The following is a 17,900-nucleotide window of genomic DNA, read 5'->3' on the forward strand; positions in this document are numbered from 1 at the left end:
TAAGAAAAATCAGCGGGGAGTAAATCACATCATTAACTTCCAAACTATTTACATAGCTTCATTACAGAAATGGAAACCTTTATTGTGAAGCAGGCCTTTAACGAAGTCATATACAAAGATAAAATGCATTACATTTGAGTCCCTTAAAGGGAACCTGTCTCCTCCAGAAAGGCTATTTACCTGCAGCTATAGGGGTAATCTGCAGCTGAAAAGCTTTTTATTCCTTTTTAGTGAACTTACCGGATCAGTGAATACAGAGAGAAAATGGCGTTTTATTCTCCCTGCCGACACTTGCTTTCAGTCATCGGGGCGGTGCAGGGAGCAGTTATAGTCATCGCTCGCTAAAGTGTGAGCGACAACTGTAACCACTCCCCTGGCCATTTGATTGATAACCTACTATGCAGAGAAGGCTGTCAATCAATGTGCCAGGAAGTGAATAGACATGCTCACTGTATACATCTCCTTGCACTGGCCTGATGACTGAAAGCAAGTGGCTGCAGGGAGAAAAAAACTTCATTTCCTCCCTGTAGCTGCTGCTCCAGTAAGGCATCCAGACCCTGTTTACCTGCAGACTACCACTATATCTGCAGGTAAATTTTGTTTCTTGTGTAACAAGTTGCCTTTAAGGGAATCAAATGTAATGTATATGGCCTTTAATAAGATGTATATGACCTTGTTAAAGGCCTGTTGCACGATACATGCTTCCATTTCTGTAAAGAGGCTTTAGGAGACATATGAAGACTGCCTCTCTTCACACGAAAGAAGATTCTCTCTTGGCTCTCTTAGGTTACTATTCTGTAAGACAATTTCCAATCTGTAAAAACCTTGAATCACATTGGTTGATATCTCTAGAATTAATGAGTTGGACACTGACATAGGAGGTAGATGTCTATCAATTAATTTTCCCGAGGGACCACATGAGAGACCATGACTATTGTGGAGGGCGAACCAATAGGCTGAAATTAATTCTGCTCAATATGAATATTAACATATTAATTATTGCTTATTAATATTAAATGTATCACTTAATATTGAGCAGAATTAAGTATGCTGACAACCCCTTATATAAAGTATGAGCTCACATACAGCCCCCTATACACATATGAGCCCTGACATAGCCCCTATTTTCAGTATGAGCCCACACACAGCCCCCTATACAGTATGAGCCCACACACAGCCCTCCTATGCAGAAAAAAGCCCACACAGAGCCCCTATATACAGTATGAGCCCTGACATAGCCCCTATTTACAGTATGAGCCACCACACAGCCCTCCTATGCAGAGTAAGCCCACACACAGCCCCTATATACAGTATGAGCCTTGACATAGCTCCCTATATACAGTATGAGCCCACACACAGTCCCCCTATATACAGAACTAAGTATGCGGCCAACCCCTTATATACAGTATGAGCCCACACACAGCCCCCTATATACAGTATGAGCCCACACAGCCCTCAAATGAAGAGTGAGCCCACACACAGCCCCTATATACAGTATGAGCCCTGACATAGCCCCCTATATACAGTATGAGCCCACACACAGCCTCTTATATACAGTATGAGCCCACACAGTCCCCCTATATACAGTAAGCCCACACACAGCCTCCCTGTATACAGTATGAATGTATACAATAAACTTGGCACTCAAATCGGTTGTAAGATGAAGTTAATTGACTTTATTGCACGTCCCAGATACAGTTTCAACAGTTAAACGTTTTCGGTCCCACTGGACCTTCTTCAGAACAATTTCCAATTTATCTGGTTAAGCTGGTTACAGCGTGTTGAAGGAAAAGTCACCTTATAACGATAAACTGTGGAGCAATGCAATAAATGAAAAAACGAAGGGGCTCTAGGCGTACTAAGCCGCTAATGGAGTCTGTGGCCCATGATCAGGAGTACGTCCCTCTCTGGCGATCCAGTGCCACACAGATCTGAGCTCCTCATCCTGATCATGGGCCACAGACTCCATTAGCGGCTTAGTACGCCTAGAGCCCCTTCGTTTTTTCATTTATTGCATTGCTCCACAGTTTATCGTTATAAGGTGACTTTTCCTTCAACACGCTGTAACCAGCTTAACCAGATAAATTGGAAATTGTTCTGAAGAAGGTCCAGTGGGACCGAAAACGTTTAACTGTTGAAACTGTATCTGGGACGTGCAATAAAGTCAATTAACTTCATCTTACAACCGATTTGAGTGCCAAGTTTATTGTATACATTGATTGACGGGTTGGAGACCCTACTTGAGCACCATATCTCACCATCCAGCAGAGTGCCGTGTTTTGCATATTATTTGTATACAGTATGAGCCCTGACATAGCCTCCTATATGTAGTATGAACTCACACACAGCCTTCCTGTATACAGTATGAGGCCCCACACAACCCCCTATGCAGAGCGAGCCCTATGTACAGTATGAGTCCTGGCATAGCCCCCTATATACAGAATGAGCCCACACAGCCTCCCTGTATATAATATGAGCCCACACACAGCCTTCCTATATACAATATGAGCCCATACAGTGAGCCCTCACACAGCCTCCTATATACAGTATAAGCCCACTCACAGCCCCCTATGCAGAGCGAGCCCTATGTACAGTATGAGTCCTGGCATAGCCCCTTATATACAGAATGAGCCCACACACAGTCCCCCTATATACACTATGAGCCCTAACCTAGCCCCCTATATTTACTGAGTCCACACACAGCCTTCCTATATACAGTATGTGCTCATACAGCCTCTTATATACAGTATGAGCCCACACACAGCCTTCCTATATACAGTATGAGCCCACACACAGCACCCCTGTATACAGTATGAGCCCTAACCTAGCCCCCTATATTTACTGAGCCCACACACAGCCTTCCTATATATAGTATGAGCCCACACACAGCACCCCTGTATACAGTATGAGCCCACACACAGCACCCCTGTATACAGTATGAGCCCTAACCTAGCCCCCTATATTTACTGAGCCCACACACAGCCTTCCTATATATAGTATGAGCCCACACACAGCACCCCTGTATACAGTATGAGCCCACACACAGCACCCCTGTATACAGTATGAGCCCTAACCTAGCCCCCTATATTTACTGAGCCCACACACAGCCTTCCTATATATAGTATGAGCCCACACACAGCACCCCTGTATACAGTATGAGCCCACACACAGCACCCCTGTATACAGTATGAGCCCACACACAGCACCCCCCCTGTATACAGTATGTGCCCACACACAGCACCCCTGTATACAGTATGAGCCCACACACAGCACCCCTGTATACAGTATGTGCCCACACACAGCACCCCTGTGTACAGAATGATCCCATACACAGCCCCCTTATATACAGTGTGAGCCCTAACCTAGCCCCCTATTTACAGACACATATCTCACGCACATGGACATATAAACCCCCCACACATACTCTCCTCGCTCCCGTTCCCCCGGTGCTCCGCTCCAGTCTGTGCTGCTTGCACTGCAGCTCCGCACAGCAGACCCGATGTAGTGATGCAATCACATCTGCTTTCTCATTTGCTTGTGCTAAATGATGAAAGACGGAGTTGGCGGCTCCCTCCTCCACCATTATATTCACCGCTATTTACACCCTGAAGATGTGGAAAGCTGTGATATCGGGATGTCGGGCGGGGGAGGGCAGCCGCATGGTTCTGCCAGTGGGCCACTTTTTTCAGCCCTTCGGTTGTCTCTGTTCGTAGGCCTGACTGGGACAGGCAGAGGGCTGGATGTGGCGGGGCCGCACTTTGCCCAGGTGTCATCTAAACCAACCCAAATACCCAGTGCCCCTCATTTAGCCGCAATCACTGAGAGCAACTCCCAATGGCCACATATAAACATTTATTTTATCCCACCTACTGGATTAAGTCAGCCATGTAACGATACTGCAGATGTGAGGTGATTAATGACTTCTCGTGTAGGATTTCATGGGCTTCTGCTTGTAGTAACCATATCGCCCTGTTCCTCACAGTCTTGGCGTTCTCTGTGCATTTGCCGCAAATCAGAATCTTACCGACCAAATTCGAGGGTCAAAAAAGCTGGTGCAAAGCAACTTCAAGGACCTGAAGACCTTGCTGGCGGACACTCCCCTGGTATAGTACCCAGTCATGAATGCCCTGTTTACTATGAGCACATGTGAACATACAACGCCTGTAAACACACGTCAGCTGGTGCCATGACATATGCACTCATTATATTTTATAGATGTTTTTGCTGGGGTTTATGGTGGAGGAGCTCATCTCTCTTGAACCAGTAGTTTGTATTTATCTTCTGCTCATCCTAAATGTGTAGACTTTTTAGAATCCGTAGCAAAAAAAAAAATCACTGCATTGTAAATCTTGAAATAACCAACAGAGGGCAGTATCGGGCTTCACACAAAACCCAATCTGTCATTTATTGTAAAATGTAGTTTTATTATACTGGTTGTAAAATAAGCTGCTTGTTAAAAAAAAAAAAAAAAAGCAATGTATCTCTTAACTCATAACTGGAAATTAAGGCTATGTTCACACTTTGCGGTTTTTGCTGCGGATCCGCAGCAGATTTGCAGCTGCGGATCCGCAGCAGATTTGCAGCTGCGGATCCGCAGCCGTTTTCCATGCAGGGTACAGTACAATGTTACCCTATGGAAAACAAAAACCGCTGTGCCCACTTTGCGTTTTTCCGCTTCAAAATCCGCGCTGATTTTCTGCGGAAAAAAAGAAGTAGCATGTCAATTCTTTCTGCGGATTCCGCAGCGGTTTTCCACATGCACCAATAAGAAAGTGCAGTTGGAAACCCGCAGTGGAATCTGCAGGAGAAACCGCACAAAAAACCGCAGTGAAAACCACCGCGGTTTTGCACTGCGGTTTATCAAAAACAGCAGCTGAAAAATCCGCAGCAAAAAAAGGAACGTGTGAACAAGCCCTAAAGGTGCGTGTGTCGGCTTCTCCACCCTACGGTCATGTTTGGAATTATTTAGGATCATGGCGAGCGTTCCTATCACTTGGTCAATATTGCAAACCATGAAACAGTTGGGGATGTATCCCCTTAAATGGAACCTGACTTGAAAAAAACATATTAAACTGCAGGTATGTGATTAATCTGTAGGATAATGGCGCTCTGACGCCATGTAGCCACCACACTGTAAGCCCGGCTGCCGGGAGGAAATGAACTTTATTCCTTGGGGCAGCCTCGGGCTTTCAGTCATAGAGACACAGCCGACGTGGCATCAGTCACTGCTCAGTGTATAGTGAGCAGCAGCTGTAACCGCGTCCCTGGCACTGACTGACAGCCAGCTCTACAGTGCATCAGTTCAGTGCCGGCTGTCAGTCAGTGCCGGGGACGCGGTTACTGCCGCCGCTCACTATGTACTGAGCAGTGACTGAAGCCACGTCGGCTGCACCCCTATTAGTGAAAGTGGTAGGATGCCAGGAGGAATAACGTTCATTTTCTCCAGGTGGCCAAACTCTCAGTATGGGGACCATGCGGCTATTACTCTGTAATAAGTGCACCCTGTACAAAACAAACAAAACTAAAACCTAAACACTATTGTTCTGATAACTTTTAACTTTTTCTAACCCCCAACTAGGATTATGGTTGGGACTAGGATTCAGTTCAGGGCTAGGGTTAGAGCTTGAGTTAGGGCTATGGGGCACTGGCGACCCACCCGACATCATAGTGCCGGTGTTAACCCCTTCTTTTCTTGTAAATATGACTGACACATCTAGATCTCCACATCATCATCTACATTTTTCCTGGTGTTTTCCTTTAAGCTACATATACAGACACATGCAATCACACCACTTGGCTTCATGGCACCTTTCATGTCATTATTATATTTGATTTTTTTTCTTTTTAGCAAATTGACTATTTATTGGACAAGTTTAACATCACCAAGGAGAAGGCGTTGGCAGAGCTGAGCAGTAAGTAATACATAACACTTAGCAGTAGTAATATTAGACCTATGGATGTACGGCAAGTAGCAGTTTAGTGGGCGTAGCAGTGATGAGTGTGGAGGATGATGAGGAGTACACACCAATATAGTTTAGTCCTTAATTTGCTGATAAAAAAGGAGCTCCATCATCATCCATTACGTCCAAGGCTACTAGTCTTCATGATATGCATGTGATCAGGCCTGGACTGGTCCACTGGAGAACTGGAGAATCCTCCGGTGGGCCTCCATGCAGGAGTGGATCACCACCCTCTTATCTGAGCAGTACTTGGTGCAATACACTTAATTCACCATATACAAAGGCAACATCTGATTAATTTAATAATCTACCCAGTTTATCGCTATAGAATTTTGTGAATGAGATTAAAGTCATATTTGCATGTAGCTGAAAAGTGGGGCGCTGGAGTTGATGTGACTGGTAGCCCCCTGGCACCCCGGTCCGACACTGCATGTGATTATTGTAGACAGTCTCTTTGTTATATACGGTCGAGTATATTACTTACTTGCTGGTTGTCTGAAAATGTCCTCTTTCAGATGTCGTGCCTTTGCTGGGTGAGCGTGTCCATGATCAGCTTGGGAAAGACGTCCGTCCTGCTTTAGATGGCGTTCTCAACATGGCAGGAGGTAATTATTGTTAAAGCATTAGTTCTATAATATTTGAGCTGTCCATTTGATAATGCTCTTATTATTGAGGTTATTACGATGTTGCTATGATGGGGCTGGATGTGTAGAATGTTCTTCCCATTTGAAGGAAAAAAGGAGGGAGAGAGGCACTTCCAACGGATCAATAAAACAAGCATTTTATTTAACAAGCCATAAAAAATACATACAAGGTTATGTATACATGGATGCCTGTATTTCTTTTTTATGGCTTGTTAAATAAAATCCTTGTTTTATCGATCCGCTGGTATGCCGCTCTCCCTCCTTTTTTCCTTCTGTTGTTGCTGTGCCGCACCAGCTGGAGACATGGCACCCACCAGTTTTGCCTTCCATGGACTCCAATTCTTACAAGCATAGTAAGCTCCAACCAACTGCTTTTCTGTTCTTCCCATTTGTTTGGGATAATTTCATTGTTTGCCTCCTTGAAGATAAATTGCCCCTAATTTCTGGATTACAATTAGTTGGAATTGATCTCTGGCTGCTGGATTGGAGCCATAAAAACTGCCTCCTATCTACCAACATCCGGGACTCTTCTTTTTATTAGCTGGCCTTGTGCAATGAGGATGTCGCGCCAGGCCAGCTAATCAAAACAAGAGCCGGATGTTGGGTGGTAGGTGGCGGTTCTCAGGAATCCCATCGGATGGCCAGATATTACAGTCTTGGCCTCTGGACTGGGTCCTGGGAATCGTATAGCACTAACTAGTCTTATTAGTTAATTTTTCCTCGAAAACAATATGTGGTTGTTATGACTTATCTACACATTAGGCGATCAACAGGATTCAGTGACTCCATGTAACTGGGCATGAGCATTTCGTACTTTATACTTTTTTACCTATTGCGGGCGTTCTGACCAGGTTAGTCATGTTACTCTCTTCAGTGGAATTGTGTCATGTCATCTAAACCCCACCACGTTTTTATTGTCTACCCCCTCACTGCTTATTTTGTCTAATTGTATCTATTTTTGTGATTTATAATAAAATATTTTGTACTTTTGCATTAAACCCCTATTTCTTATATGGATTTTTTATAGGATGTAATTAGTTATCTAATACCCTTTCGGTTTTCTAATTTTTTGGTTTTCTTCGGTATTCATTCTGAAGGAAGCTTCGGTTTATTAGGAGCTGATTTGCCACTCTGGGTCAATTGCAGAGGGTACGTGGAGCAATTAGGAGCTTATGCTTCCCGATACAGCCTGAAACTTGTAAATGGTATGGGACATATTTGAATGTAGTGTGTCGCTCCGAGTTAGGGAGGGCAGATTAACTCTGTGACTGTCCCAGGCTGCCTCTTAGCGAAACAACAGTCAAGCAGCTCTGCCTATATGAGAGTATTAAGTGGTTATTCCAAAAATCATAATGTGATCTCAGTTTTCTGGACTTACAGAATAAATCGTGTGCCAATACAGACAATTTTTAAATTTGCACTGATTTGCAGCTATCATTACCCCTAATAATGACCCCCAAGGGCTCACTTTACTCTCCATTCAGTTCTGTGAATCTGGATGCACAGAGAGGCCGAAGGAAATACACATTACCAGACCAACCGATGCTGGCGGTAAGACTATGCGTTTACGTGACCGCAGGAATGTGATTTACATACTTTCGGCTACATTCCAACTAGACGTGCACAACCTCACTCAATACAAGCGAATCGTGCGAGCTTAAGCATGTCTAGTCAGCATGTGACCTCATGTATACAAATCACATACTTGCTGTTACATGACTGCCCGCTCTCGTCGCTGGCACTGGAGAATGTGACAGCGTGCAATGCGCACACTGTGAGGATTCAGCAGTCTGCAGACACATAGCGCGACTGCAGACTTTCATACAAAACCTCAACGACTCCTTTAACAATAATAGAGGTATTGAGCTTTGTAAAACATATTGCCAGTGTGAGAATAACATTTTATAGGGATTCTGACAATTAATACTTGCTGCTCGATCCATGGGCAGCATGTTTCAGACTCTAACTTCCTGGTTTCACCATGTCCAGTATGTTTGACTTTGAGTCACTGTGCAGATCTATTCGCAGGTCTCTCCCTGCGTTGGTGTAGACAGAGAGACCTGTCAGTCACTGGCAGGGGGTGGGGAGAAGCCGTCGGGGACCTGCCTTTCCACCTAGTCTCCTGTGCGGCTCAGTCGCAGGCAGCTTTTAAGGTATGTTTTCCTCTGAAATGTTGCAAAATTTCCACGTCAAACATTCCTGGCTAAAATCTTACAAACAACTCTCAATAATTGCTGCCAAAAATTATCATTGATGCAACGCTAGGGCTGAGTCTTAGTCCCAAGTTAGTGAAGGAAGGCCCAGCTACATCTCTGAACATAAGAGAAGTGTTACACACATGGTTGTGGAACCAGTATGCCACAGTCTGGGGAGAGCCAGGAGGGGAGTAATTAAGCGAACATCCGACTCTTCGCTAGAGCCCCTGATGGTGGAGTTAGACTTGGCTCCAGATGAATGCCAGGGGCTACTCCAAGAAGGACCCACGGAGCTGTGGTGGCTGACCCCAACAGGGGACAGAGAAGCAGGACTGGCCAGGAACTGGTTGGCGGAATGGTATGGCTGGAAGACCACTGTTGGATCGGGCACAAGGAGGACTTGTACAGGGACACGGGACGGCAACAGGTACAAGATTACAGATACAGGTTCACACTGGACAAGTGAGGTTAGTGGCACAGGTGCGGGCTAGACTGATCAGGATTAGAACTAGACACAGGTAGGTCGGATTTGGGAATGAGTTCAGCAGGACGGACTGGAACAGGAGTAGATAGGACAGACAGGATAAGAGAGCATGGGTACAAGGACCTAACAACGTGCTAGTAGGATACACACTGAATCAGTAAGGTTTCTAAGGCACCTCCCAATAGGGGAGGATGCCTTATATACTAAACGTCTCCCAGCCATTGGCTGTGGACAATTTTAGCATTGCACGCGCTGTCCGGGAGCGCGTGCACCCTAAGCACACACTCATAAGACCTGTGTGCCATGCACAGGTCCTGGGAGGGAGCAGAAGCCGAGAGAGAGTGGACATGTGAGTGCACAGGGTGGCGTCCCAACAGGAGGCACTGCTGTAACAAGAAGCCATTCATACTGTCCATAGATCTTCGCCTGTCATTGATCTGGGTGTTGTATCTTACTAAGTTAATATTACAATTTACAACAAAGGATCAAAGTATAAAAGTAGATATGAAACATTAGCGGCATTAAATCTATGTAAAGATTCTGGTTCTCTCAATGATATCAGGATTGTGTCATATTAATCAGTGTTATGTCAGGTTTTCATCCATGATGGCAGACCGTGTGGGATGTGTCCAAACAGGTCTGTGTAATCACACCTGATACAATTGAGTTAGGCCTCCAGGGCTCTTACAGTAAGAGCACAGCAAACACTTAGTTGTCCTATGGCAACATTATTAATTTTCGGATGATTTATCCCTGTTGTCTGTAAATTCTTGCTGAAATGCTCGGCGTTACTCATCTGTGCAGCATAATGTCACTGCAGAGGAATGTCGAACTCTGACTTCCCAGCACAGGCAGTGAGATACAACCTATGAAACGAGTGGGAGTGGGGTATTAATCTCAACAATGCCCTGCATTCCACAACCAATTTCTGCAAACATAAAGATCAAGATCAATTATTACTAGAGAATTGAAATGTCAGCCCTATTTTATTAATAAATAGTTACTCGAATTGTTAGGAAATATTGTGCACAGATCTGTTACCTAAAGAAGAGATGCACTTATTGTAATAAAATTTAAACTGAATATCCACCCATAAACGTCATGTTTTCATCTAGATTGGTCGAAAATTTGGCACTGGCAAATTTACTTTTCCAAGGGATTTCTGATACAGAGCTCAAAACCCTCTGCATAGACATTTAAAAGATAACAACATTATAACTACCTGTAGCCACCACTAGGTGGAGCTTAGGAAGTCACTGCATGCTGCTCAATAGCGACATAGTATATAGTAGGCCCATGAGCTCCCTCTACTGGTGAGTATGGCATGAAGAATATTTTTATTTTTATTTTATCTGACACAGATTTGTCGTAGTCTTGAACTTGTTTCTGGAGTAAAAATGGTTCTATTCAGTCAGTTTATACACTGCTTAAAAAAAAAATAAAGGGAACACTAAAATACTATATCCTAGATATCACTGAATAAAATATTCCAGTTGTAAATCTTTATTCACTACATAGTGGAAAGAGTTGAGAACAATAAAATATAAAAATTTTAAATGTAAATCAAAATTAATATCTGACGGAAGCCTGAATTTGGAAAGATACTCAAAATCAAAGTGGAAAATCAAATTACAGGCTGATCCAACTTCAGTGGAAATGCCTCACAAGGAAATGATGCTCAGTAGTGTGTATTGCCTCCACGTGCCTGTATGACCTCCCTACAACACCTGGGCATACTCCTGATGAGGCGGCGGATGGTCTCCTGAGAGATCTTCTCCCAGACCTGGACTAAAGCATCCACCAACTCCTGGACAGTCTGTGGTGCAACGTGACGTTGGTGGATGGTGCGAGACATGATGTCCCAGATGTGCTCAATCGGATTCAGGTCTGGGGAACGGGCGGGCCAGTCCATAGCTTCAGTGCCTTCATCTTGCAGGAACTGCTGACACACTCCAGCCACATGAGGTCTGGCATTGTCCTGCATTAGGAGGAACCCAGGGCCAAGTGCACCAGCATATGGTCTCACAAGGGGTCTGAGGATCTCATCTCGGTACCTAATGGCAATCAAGCTACCTCTGGTGAGCACATGGAGGGCTGTGCGGCCCTCCAAAGAAATGCCACCCCACACCATTACTGACCCACTGCCAAACCGGTCATGCTGAAGGATGTTGCAGTCAGCAGATCGCTCTCCATGGCGTTTCCAGACTCTGTCACGTCTGTGCACAATGTTAGGCTGTGAGCACAACCCCCATCTGTGGACATCGGGCACTCAGACCATCCTCATGGAGTCGGTTTCTAACCGTTTGTACAGACACATGCGCATTCGTGGCCTGCTGGAGGTCATTTTGCAGGGCTCTGGCAGTGCTCCTCCTGTTCCTCCTTGCACAAAGGCTGAGGTAGCGGTCCTGCTGCTGGGTTGTTGCCCTCCTACGGCCCCCTCCATATCTCCTAGTGTACTGGCCTGTCTCCTGGTAGTGCCTCCAGCCTCTGGACACTACGCTGACAGACACAGCAAACCTTCTTGCCACTGCTCGCATTGATGTGCCATCCTGGATGAGCTGCACTACCTGAGACACTTGTGTGGGTTGTAGAGTCCGTCTCATGCTACCACGAGTGTGAAAGCACAACCAACATTCAAAAGTGACCAAAACATCAGCCAGAAAGCATTGGTACTGAGATGTGGTCTGTGGTCCCCACCTGCAGAACCACTCCTTTTAGTGTGTCTTGATGATTGCCAATAATTTCCATCTGTTGTCTATTTCATTTGCACAACAGCATGTGAAATTGATTGTCAATCAGTGTTGTTTGCTAAGTGGACAGTTTGATTTCACAGAAGTTTGATTTACTTGAAGTTATATTCTGTTGTTTAAGTGTTCCCTTCATTTGTTGGTGCAGTGTATTTGCAGTTTATTCATTATTTAATTTGTGACATTTTTCAGTTTACTTTACTTGTTTTTTATTTGATCATTGTGGGTGAGGTTTAACTTTTGTGCATCTGAAGACTAAACTGCAACATTTTTAAAGGTCATGTGACTTTAGCTTTAAAAGAGTAAAAAGGTAAAAGACCAAAAAAACAAAAATGGCATCAAACCACAAGTGCCATTTTGAAGAATTTGGCACAAGAAATGCCAACAATTACCACAAGTTAAAAAAAGCTCACTTAAATTAAAAAAAATAGAAATGATGAATTGGGTTCTATGGATATCACAAAAATAGAGCTCCAAACGCGATGAGATATTATAGGATTGAAGCTTGCATAGAATTTTTTTAAATGGCATGACTATAAAAGGTAGGTAAAATTAATCTACAACCTCAATTCCCCCAAAATTGTGACACTCTGTGAAATTTAAAGAAAACTATAATGCAATAACTTGGAAATCTCTTATAGCCACATACTATACACAGCAGAATATAGAAGACAGACCAGAGGATGAAAGTTAGACATTTTTCAATTTTATTTGAAAAAAAATAAAAATAACTAATTTACAAGCTGATGTCAGCAACACAACTCAAAAAAGTTGGGACTGGACCATATCTACCATTTTTTTCTCAAACAGTCTATAAATGTCTGTGACGAGAGGAGACAATTGGGACAATTTTGGGAGATGAATGATGTCCCATTCTTGTCAAATGTAGGATTCTTGCTTGTCTTTGCCGGAATTTTCATTTTATAATTCACCAAATGTTTTCTACCGGTGACCTGTCCGGACTGCAGGCGGCCGGTTCATCATCCGAACTCTTCTTCTGCTAAACCATGCGGTTGTGATGGGGGCAGTATGTGGTTTAGCATTGTCTTGTGGAAATATACAGGGCCTAACCTAAAATTAGACGTTATCTGGATGGGGGCATATGTTGTTCTAAAACATTCATATAGTCCTCGGCACTCATTGGCCTATCAAGATGTGTAAGCTGCCTATGCCATAGGCACTAATAGTTTCAGAATTTTTAAGGTGGAAGATAGACATAAGTCCGTATTGAGTTCAACTCATATCTTGATCCAGAGGAAGGCAAAAAACCCATGGGGCAGACATTAATAGCTCCATATTAGAGGAAACATTCCTTCTAGACTCCACATATAACAATCAGACTAGTTCCCGGTGTAACAGGCCAAATTAACCTCTGTCCAGATTAAACCAATATATATAGTATAGTTTATCCAGGCCAGAGCATACCTCTGGGGGTAAACTGTCCTAGGTCAAGCTACACCCCAGGGTGTAAAATAGCCTAAGCCAAACTATACCCGGGCGCTGTAAAATAGCCTAAGCCAAACTATACCCGGGGGTGTAAAATAGCCTAAGCCAAACTACACCTGGGGGTGTAAAATAGCCTAAGCCAAACTATACCCGAGGGGGGGTGTAAAATAGCCTAAGCCAAACTATACCCGGGGGTGTAAAATAGCCTAGGCCAAACTACACCCGGGGGTGTAAAATAGCTTAAGCCAAACTACACTCACTGGCCACTTTATTAGGTACACCTGTCCAACTTCTTGTTAACACTTAATTTCTAATCAGCCAATCACATGGCGGCAACTCAGTGCATTTAGGCATGTAGACATGGTCAAGACAATCTCCTGCAGTTCAAACCGAGCATCAGTATGGGGAAGAAAGGTGATTTGAGTGCCTTTGAACGTGGCATGGTTGTTGGTGCCAGAAGGGCTGGTCTGAGTATTTCAGAAACTGCTGATCTACTGGGATTTTCACGCACAACCATCTCTAAGGTTTACAGAGAATGGTCCGAAAAAGAAAAAAAATCCAGTGAGCGGCAGTTCTGTGGGCGGAAATGCCTTGTTGATGCCAGAGGTCAGAGGAGAATGGGCAGACTGGTTCGAGCTGATAGAAAGGCAACAGTGACTCAAATCGCCACCCGTTACAACCAAGGTAGGCCTAAGAGCATCTCTGAACGCACAGTGCGTCGAACTTTGAGGCAGATGGGCTACAGCAGCAGAAGACCACACCGGGTACCACTCCTTTCAGCTAAGAACAGGAAACTGAGGCTACAATTTGCACAAGCTCATCGAAATTGGACAGTAGAAGATTGGAAAAACGTTGCTTGGTCTGATGAGTCTCGATTTCTGCTGCGACATTCGGATGGTAGGGTCAGAATTTGGCGTAAACAACATGAAAGCATGGATCCATCCTGCCTTGTATGGAGCATCTTTGGGATGTGCAGCCGACAAATCTGCGGCAACTGTGTGATGCCATCATGTCAATATGGACCAAAATCTCTGAGGAATGCTTCCAGCACCTTGTTGAATCTATGCCACGAAGAATTGAGGCAGTTCTGAAGGCAAAAGGGGTCCAACCCGTTACTAGCATGGTGTACCTAATAAAGTGGCCGGTGAGTGTATACCCGAGGGTGTAAAATAGCCTAAGCCAAACTACACCCAGGGGTGTAAAATAGCCTAAGCCAAACTATACCCGAGGGTGTAAAATAGCCTAAGCCAAACTACACCCGGGGGTGTAAAATAGCCTAAGCCAAACTATACCGGGGGTGTAAAATAGCCTAAGCCAAACTATACCCGAGGGTGTAAAATAGCCTAAGCCAAACTACACCCGGGGGTGTAAAATAGCCTAAGCCAAACGATAACCGGGGGAGTAAAATAGCCTAAGCCAAACTATACCTGGGGGTGTAAAATAGCCTAAGCCAAACTATACCCGGGGGTGTAATGTAGCCTAAGACAATCTATACCCGAGGGTGTAAAATAGCCTAAGCCAAACTATACCCGGGGGTGTAAAATAGCCTAGGCCAAGCTATAGCCCCCCAGGCTACAATATACCCCGCTATTTTATGAGCCCTTAATAACTTAAAACTGACTTCCCCGTAGTGTGAAGGTATTTGTTTTGATAATCACATGGCGACGATTGATCTTACAATACCATGTGACTGCTAACAGACAGCAGTCACTACATCTGACATTACACTGGTGTCCAGTAAGATAAGTGCTTTTACCTTAGAATGCATTTGTAACTTGATCTTTTCACTTCACTGGTTTCCTCACCCTGTCTTTGGTTGTAAAGTGTGCAGATCTTTCTATCATCCACACAGCTGCTTTTAATATGTAACTACTGAGAAGTGCGGTAGATTCTTTATCTCATATCTTTGTGGAAGTCTAATATTTTTACTGATTGAAGTTTGTCTGGTGCAAGTATTAAGTCTGTGTTTTTTAACTCAACTCAACGCTGCTGATGTCAATGAGGGGTATAATCTGACATGAGGGGGTATGAAATGGTCTAGACCAATTTATACTCCGAAGTATAAATAGGCCTAGGCCATAACATACCTTGGATATAATCAAGTCTGGCCACTTTAACCCCGGATATAGTCTGGACTTCGGGTATACTATGACCTGTTACACCTGGATCAATGCCCCATCACACGATCTAGTGCCCATAACCTGAAATATTATATTATATTAACCTGAAAATTGATTCTCCAACTGTTTTTCATTTCAACCACTTACTTTTCCAGCTTTTTGTTAAACCAGTCCCAACTTTTCTGAGATGTGTTGCTGCCGTCAGTTTCTTAATCAGTTATTTTTTTCAATTGAAATAGATCAGAAGGTGAATGTTGGACACTTTTCCATGTTTCGCTGTGAAAACAATATGGCTATGAGAGATTTCCAAATCATTACGTTCCTGTTTTCTATACAATTTATACAGTGTCACAACTTTTTAGGAATTGGGGCTGTAATATACTCCATTGTTTTATGTCTATAACTCTATTGTTCCTATTTGTCTATACGGTAACATACTAAAATCTGTGATCCAAGGGGTAATGTTTTACCTTGTGGAGAGTGACATTCCAAGCCTGACATGCCAATGTGAGGAGACTTTTAAACTTTGCAATGCTCCTCTGGGAAATTAAATATGCAAATTGCCACATGACAAGCCTTGCCATATGACTTATGATAAAAGTCAAACCAGAATCTCAATTTGCAGTCCCTGTGTTTCGGGGTGCTGCGCCTTCATCAGTGCAAAGTAAGAGATCTGACCGGTTTCTGACCAGGATCCAAAGGGTAATGTTTCTCCTTGTGGTCTGGCTGTTATACGAAGTTATGTGACAAGGCTCGTTAAAGGGTCGATATTGACTTTTAGGATTGTTACTTCCAATAGGTGGCACTAGAGTTCTAGTCCTCTTCCTCTCTGAAGAGGCTGTTTGCATATTTAATTTCCCAGAGAAGCATTGCAAGGCTTAAAAGTCTCCTCACATTGGCATGCCACTCCTCACAAGGAGAAACATTGCCCCTTGGATCCCGGTCAGGAGCGAGACATACAGCCAAACCGGATCTCATACTTGCACTAATAAGGGACAGCACCGCAAAACACTTTGTCTTCAAATTGAGATTCTGGTTTGCCTAATTCATGTGACAAGGCTCATTAAGGGGTCGATAATGACATTTAGAATTGCTACTTCCAATAGGTGGCGCTAGAGTTCTCGTCCTCTTCCTTTCTGAAGAGGCTTTTTGCATTCTACAATCTGTGTAATGTTTGATCCCATAGTCATTTGTCCATGCCTCTGTCCTCTATTTCGGCTTTGACGGAAAACTGAAAGGCTGCAGACTTTTAGCATCTGCTGATTGGCTGCAGTGGTCACGTGATATAACTATGTAATTTGACTACTGGGAGATTTGACTCAGACATCAGAAAATCAACTCCAGTTGCAAAGGTAAGTTTTTGTTTTTTTTCTTTCTGATGGGGAATTTAGCTTTTACAAGGGGTCTTCTCATGGTATGCAACACCTTTTAATAAGAATCAGAGGACAGATGGAAAAAATTATGACCCCTGGATCCAACTGCACATGTTTGCTTGTGGTCTGGAACCCTGGAAAGACGTCGATTTGCCTAAGAGCTGAATACACAAAACAATAAGATGTTATGTATAAGGGTTATGTGCTACGCATATTGTATGTTGCAGTTCAGCCACTTTATATATGAAAGCAGTTAGTCATATATAAAAGTTAAGTATAAAGCATAGAAAACATCCTAGAAAATTATTATTGTGCATGTTAAGGGTTTAATTCAGCTTTTTATAAATACACTGTGACATTGTGTATTAAAACCGTTAATGCTCAAATCATTTTCATCCATTCTCATGGTCTTTTTATATCTTGTTGTGATTTGTTTTATTGTCACTTTTTTGTTGCATATTTTATTTTCACGTCTCTTCGTGTTTTGTCTTTTAACTTGAAGTCAAAGTGGAAAGGGCAATTAAAGGTAAAAAAAAAACCTGTAAGAAATCTGTGCTGTGCAGTGATTGTTCCATATATACCTAGCTGTGCCGTGTGTAGTCTTGTAATTCTACTTGGTTCCACCGACTAAACAAACCCTAAATATGACAAAGAAAAATGGCGGAACTCGAGAGCATTGGAGGCAAACCACCACCATGTCAGAGGTGTAGTTATAAGGTGTGCGGTGGTAGAAGTCACACCTAGGCCCCAGATGTGTAAGCGAATAGCCCTGCCACAAGAGTAGACGTTAGGATCATAAATGGTGCTTGATGGGTGGGAGCCTTCTTAGCAGATTTTGCATTGGGCCCTAATGATTCTATTGCAGAAAGTGACAGTCTCTAGCCACAACTCTCTATCTATCTAAATCATTCCAAAAAAATGGAGGCAGCAC

General features: G+C 43.6%; 1 protein-coding gene across 17 annotated transcripts in view; it reads left to right on the forward strand.

The window, feature by feature from the left end:
• The window catches only part of PROM1 (prominin 1), a 264,828-nt gene that overhangs the window by 117,333 nt on the left and 129,595 nt on the right, over nt 1-17,900 (forward strand). For all 17 annotated transcript variants that reach the window (XR_013220084.1, XR_013220088.1, XR_013220081.1 and 14 more), the window contains exons 6-8: nt 3,983-4,103; nt 5,849-5,912; nt 6,476-6,565. Coding sequence is in view for 6 of the 17 variants with exons in the window: in XM_077280016.1 (XP_077136131.1) it covers nt 3,983-4,103; nt 5,849-5,912; nt 6,476-6,565 (275 nt within the window). In the remaining 11 variants the exon portion in view is untranslated. The remainder of the gene's footprint in view (nt 1-3,982; nt 4,104-5,848; nt 5,913-6,475; nt 6,566-17,900) is intronic.

This window comes from Ranitomeya variabilis, chromosome 1, assembly GCF_051348905.1.
Source record: "Ranitomeya variabilis isolate aRanVar5 chromosome 1, aRanVar5.hap1, whole genome shotgun sequence".
In the NCBI taxonomy this organism is placed as follows: domain Eukaryota; kingdom Metazoa; phylum Chordata; class Amphibia; order Anura; family Dendrobatidae; genus Ranitomeya; species Ranitomeya variabilis.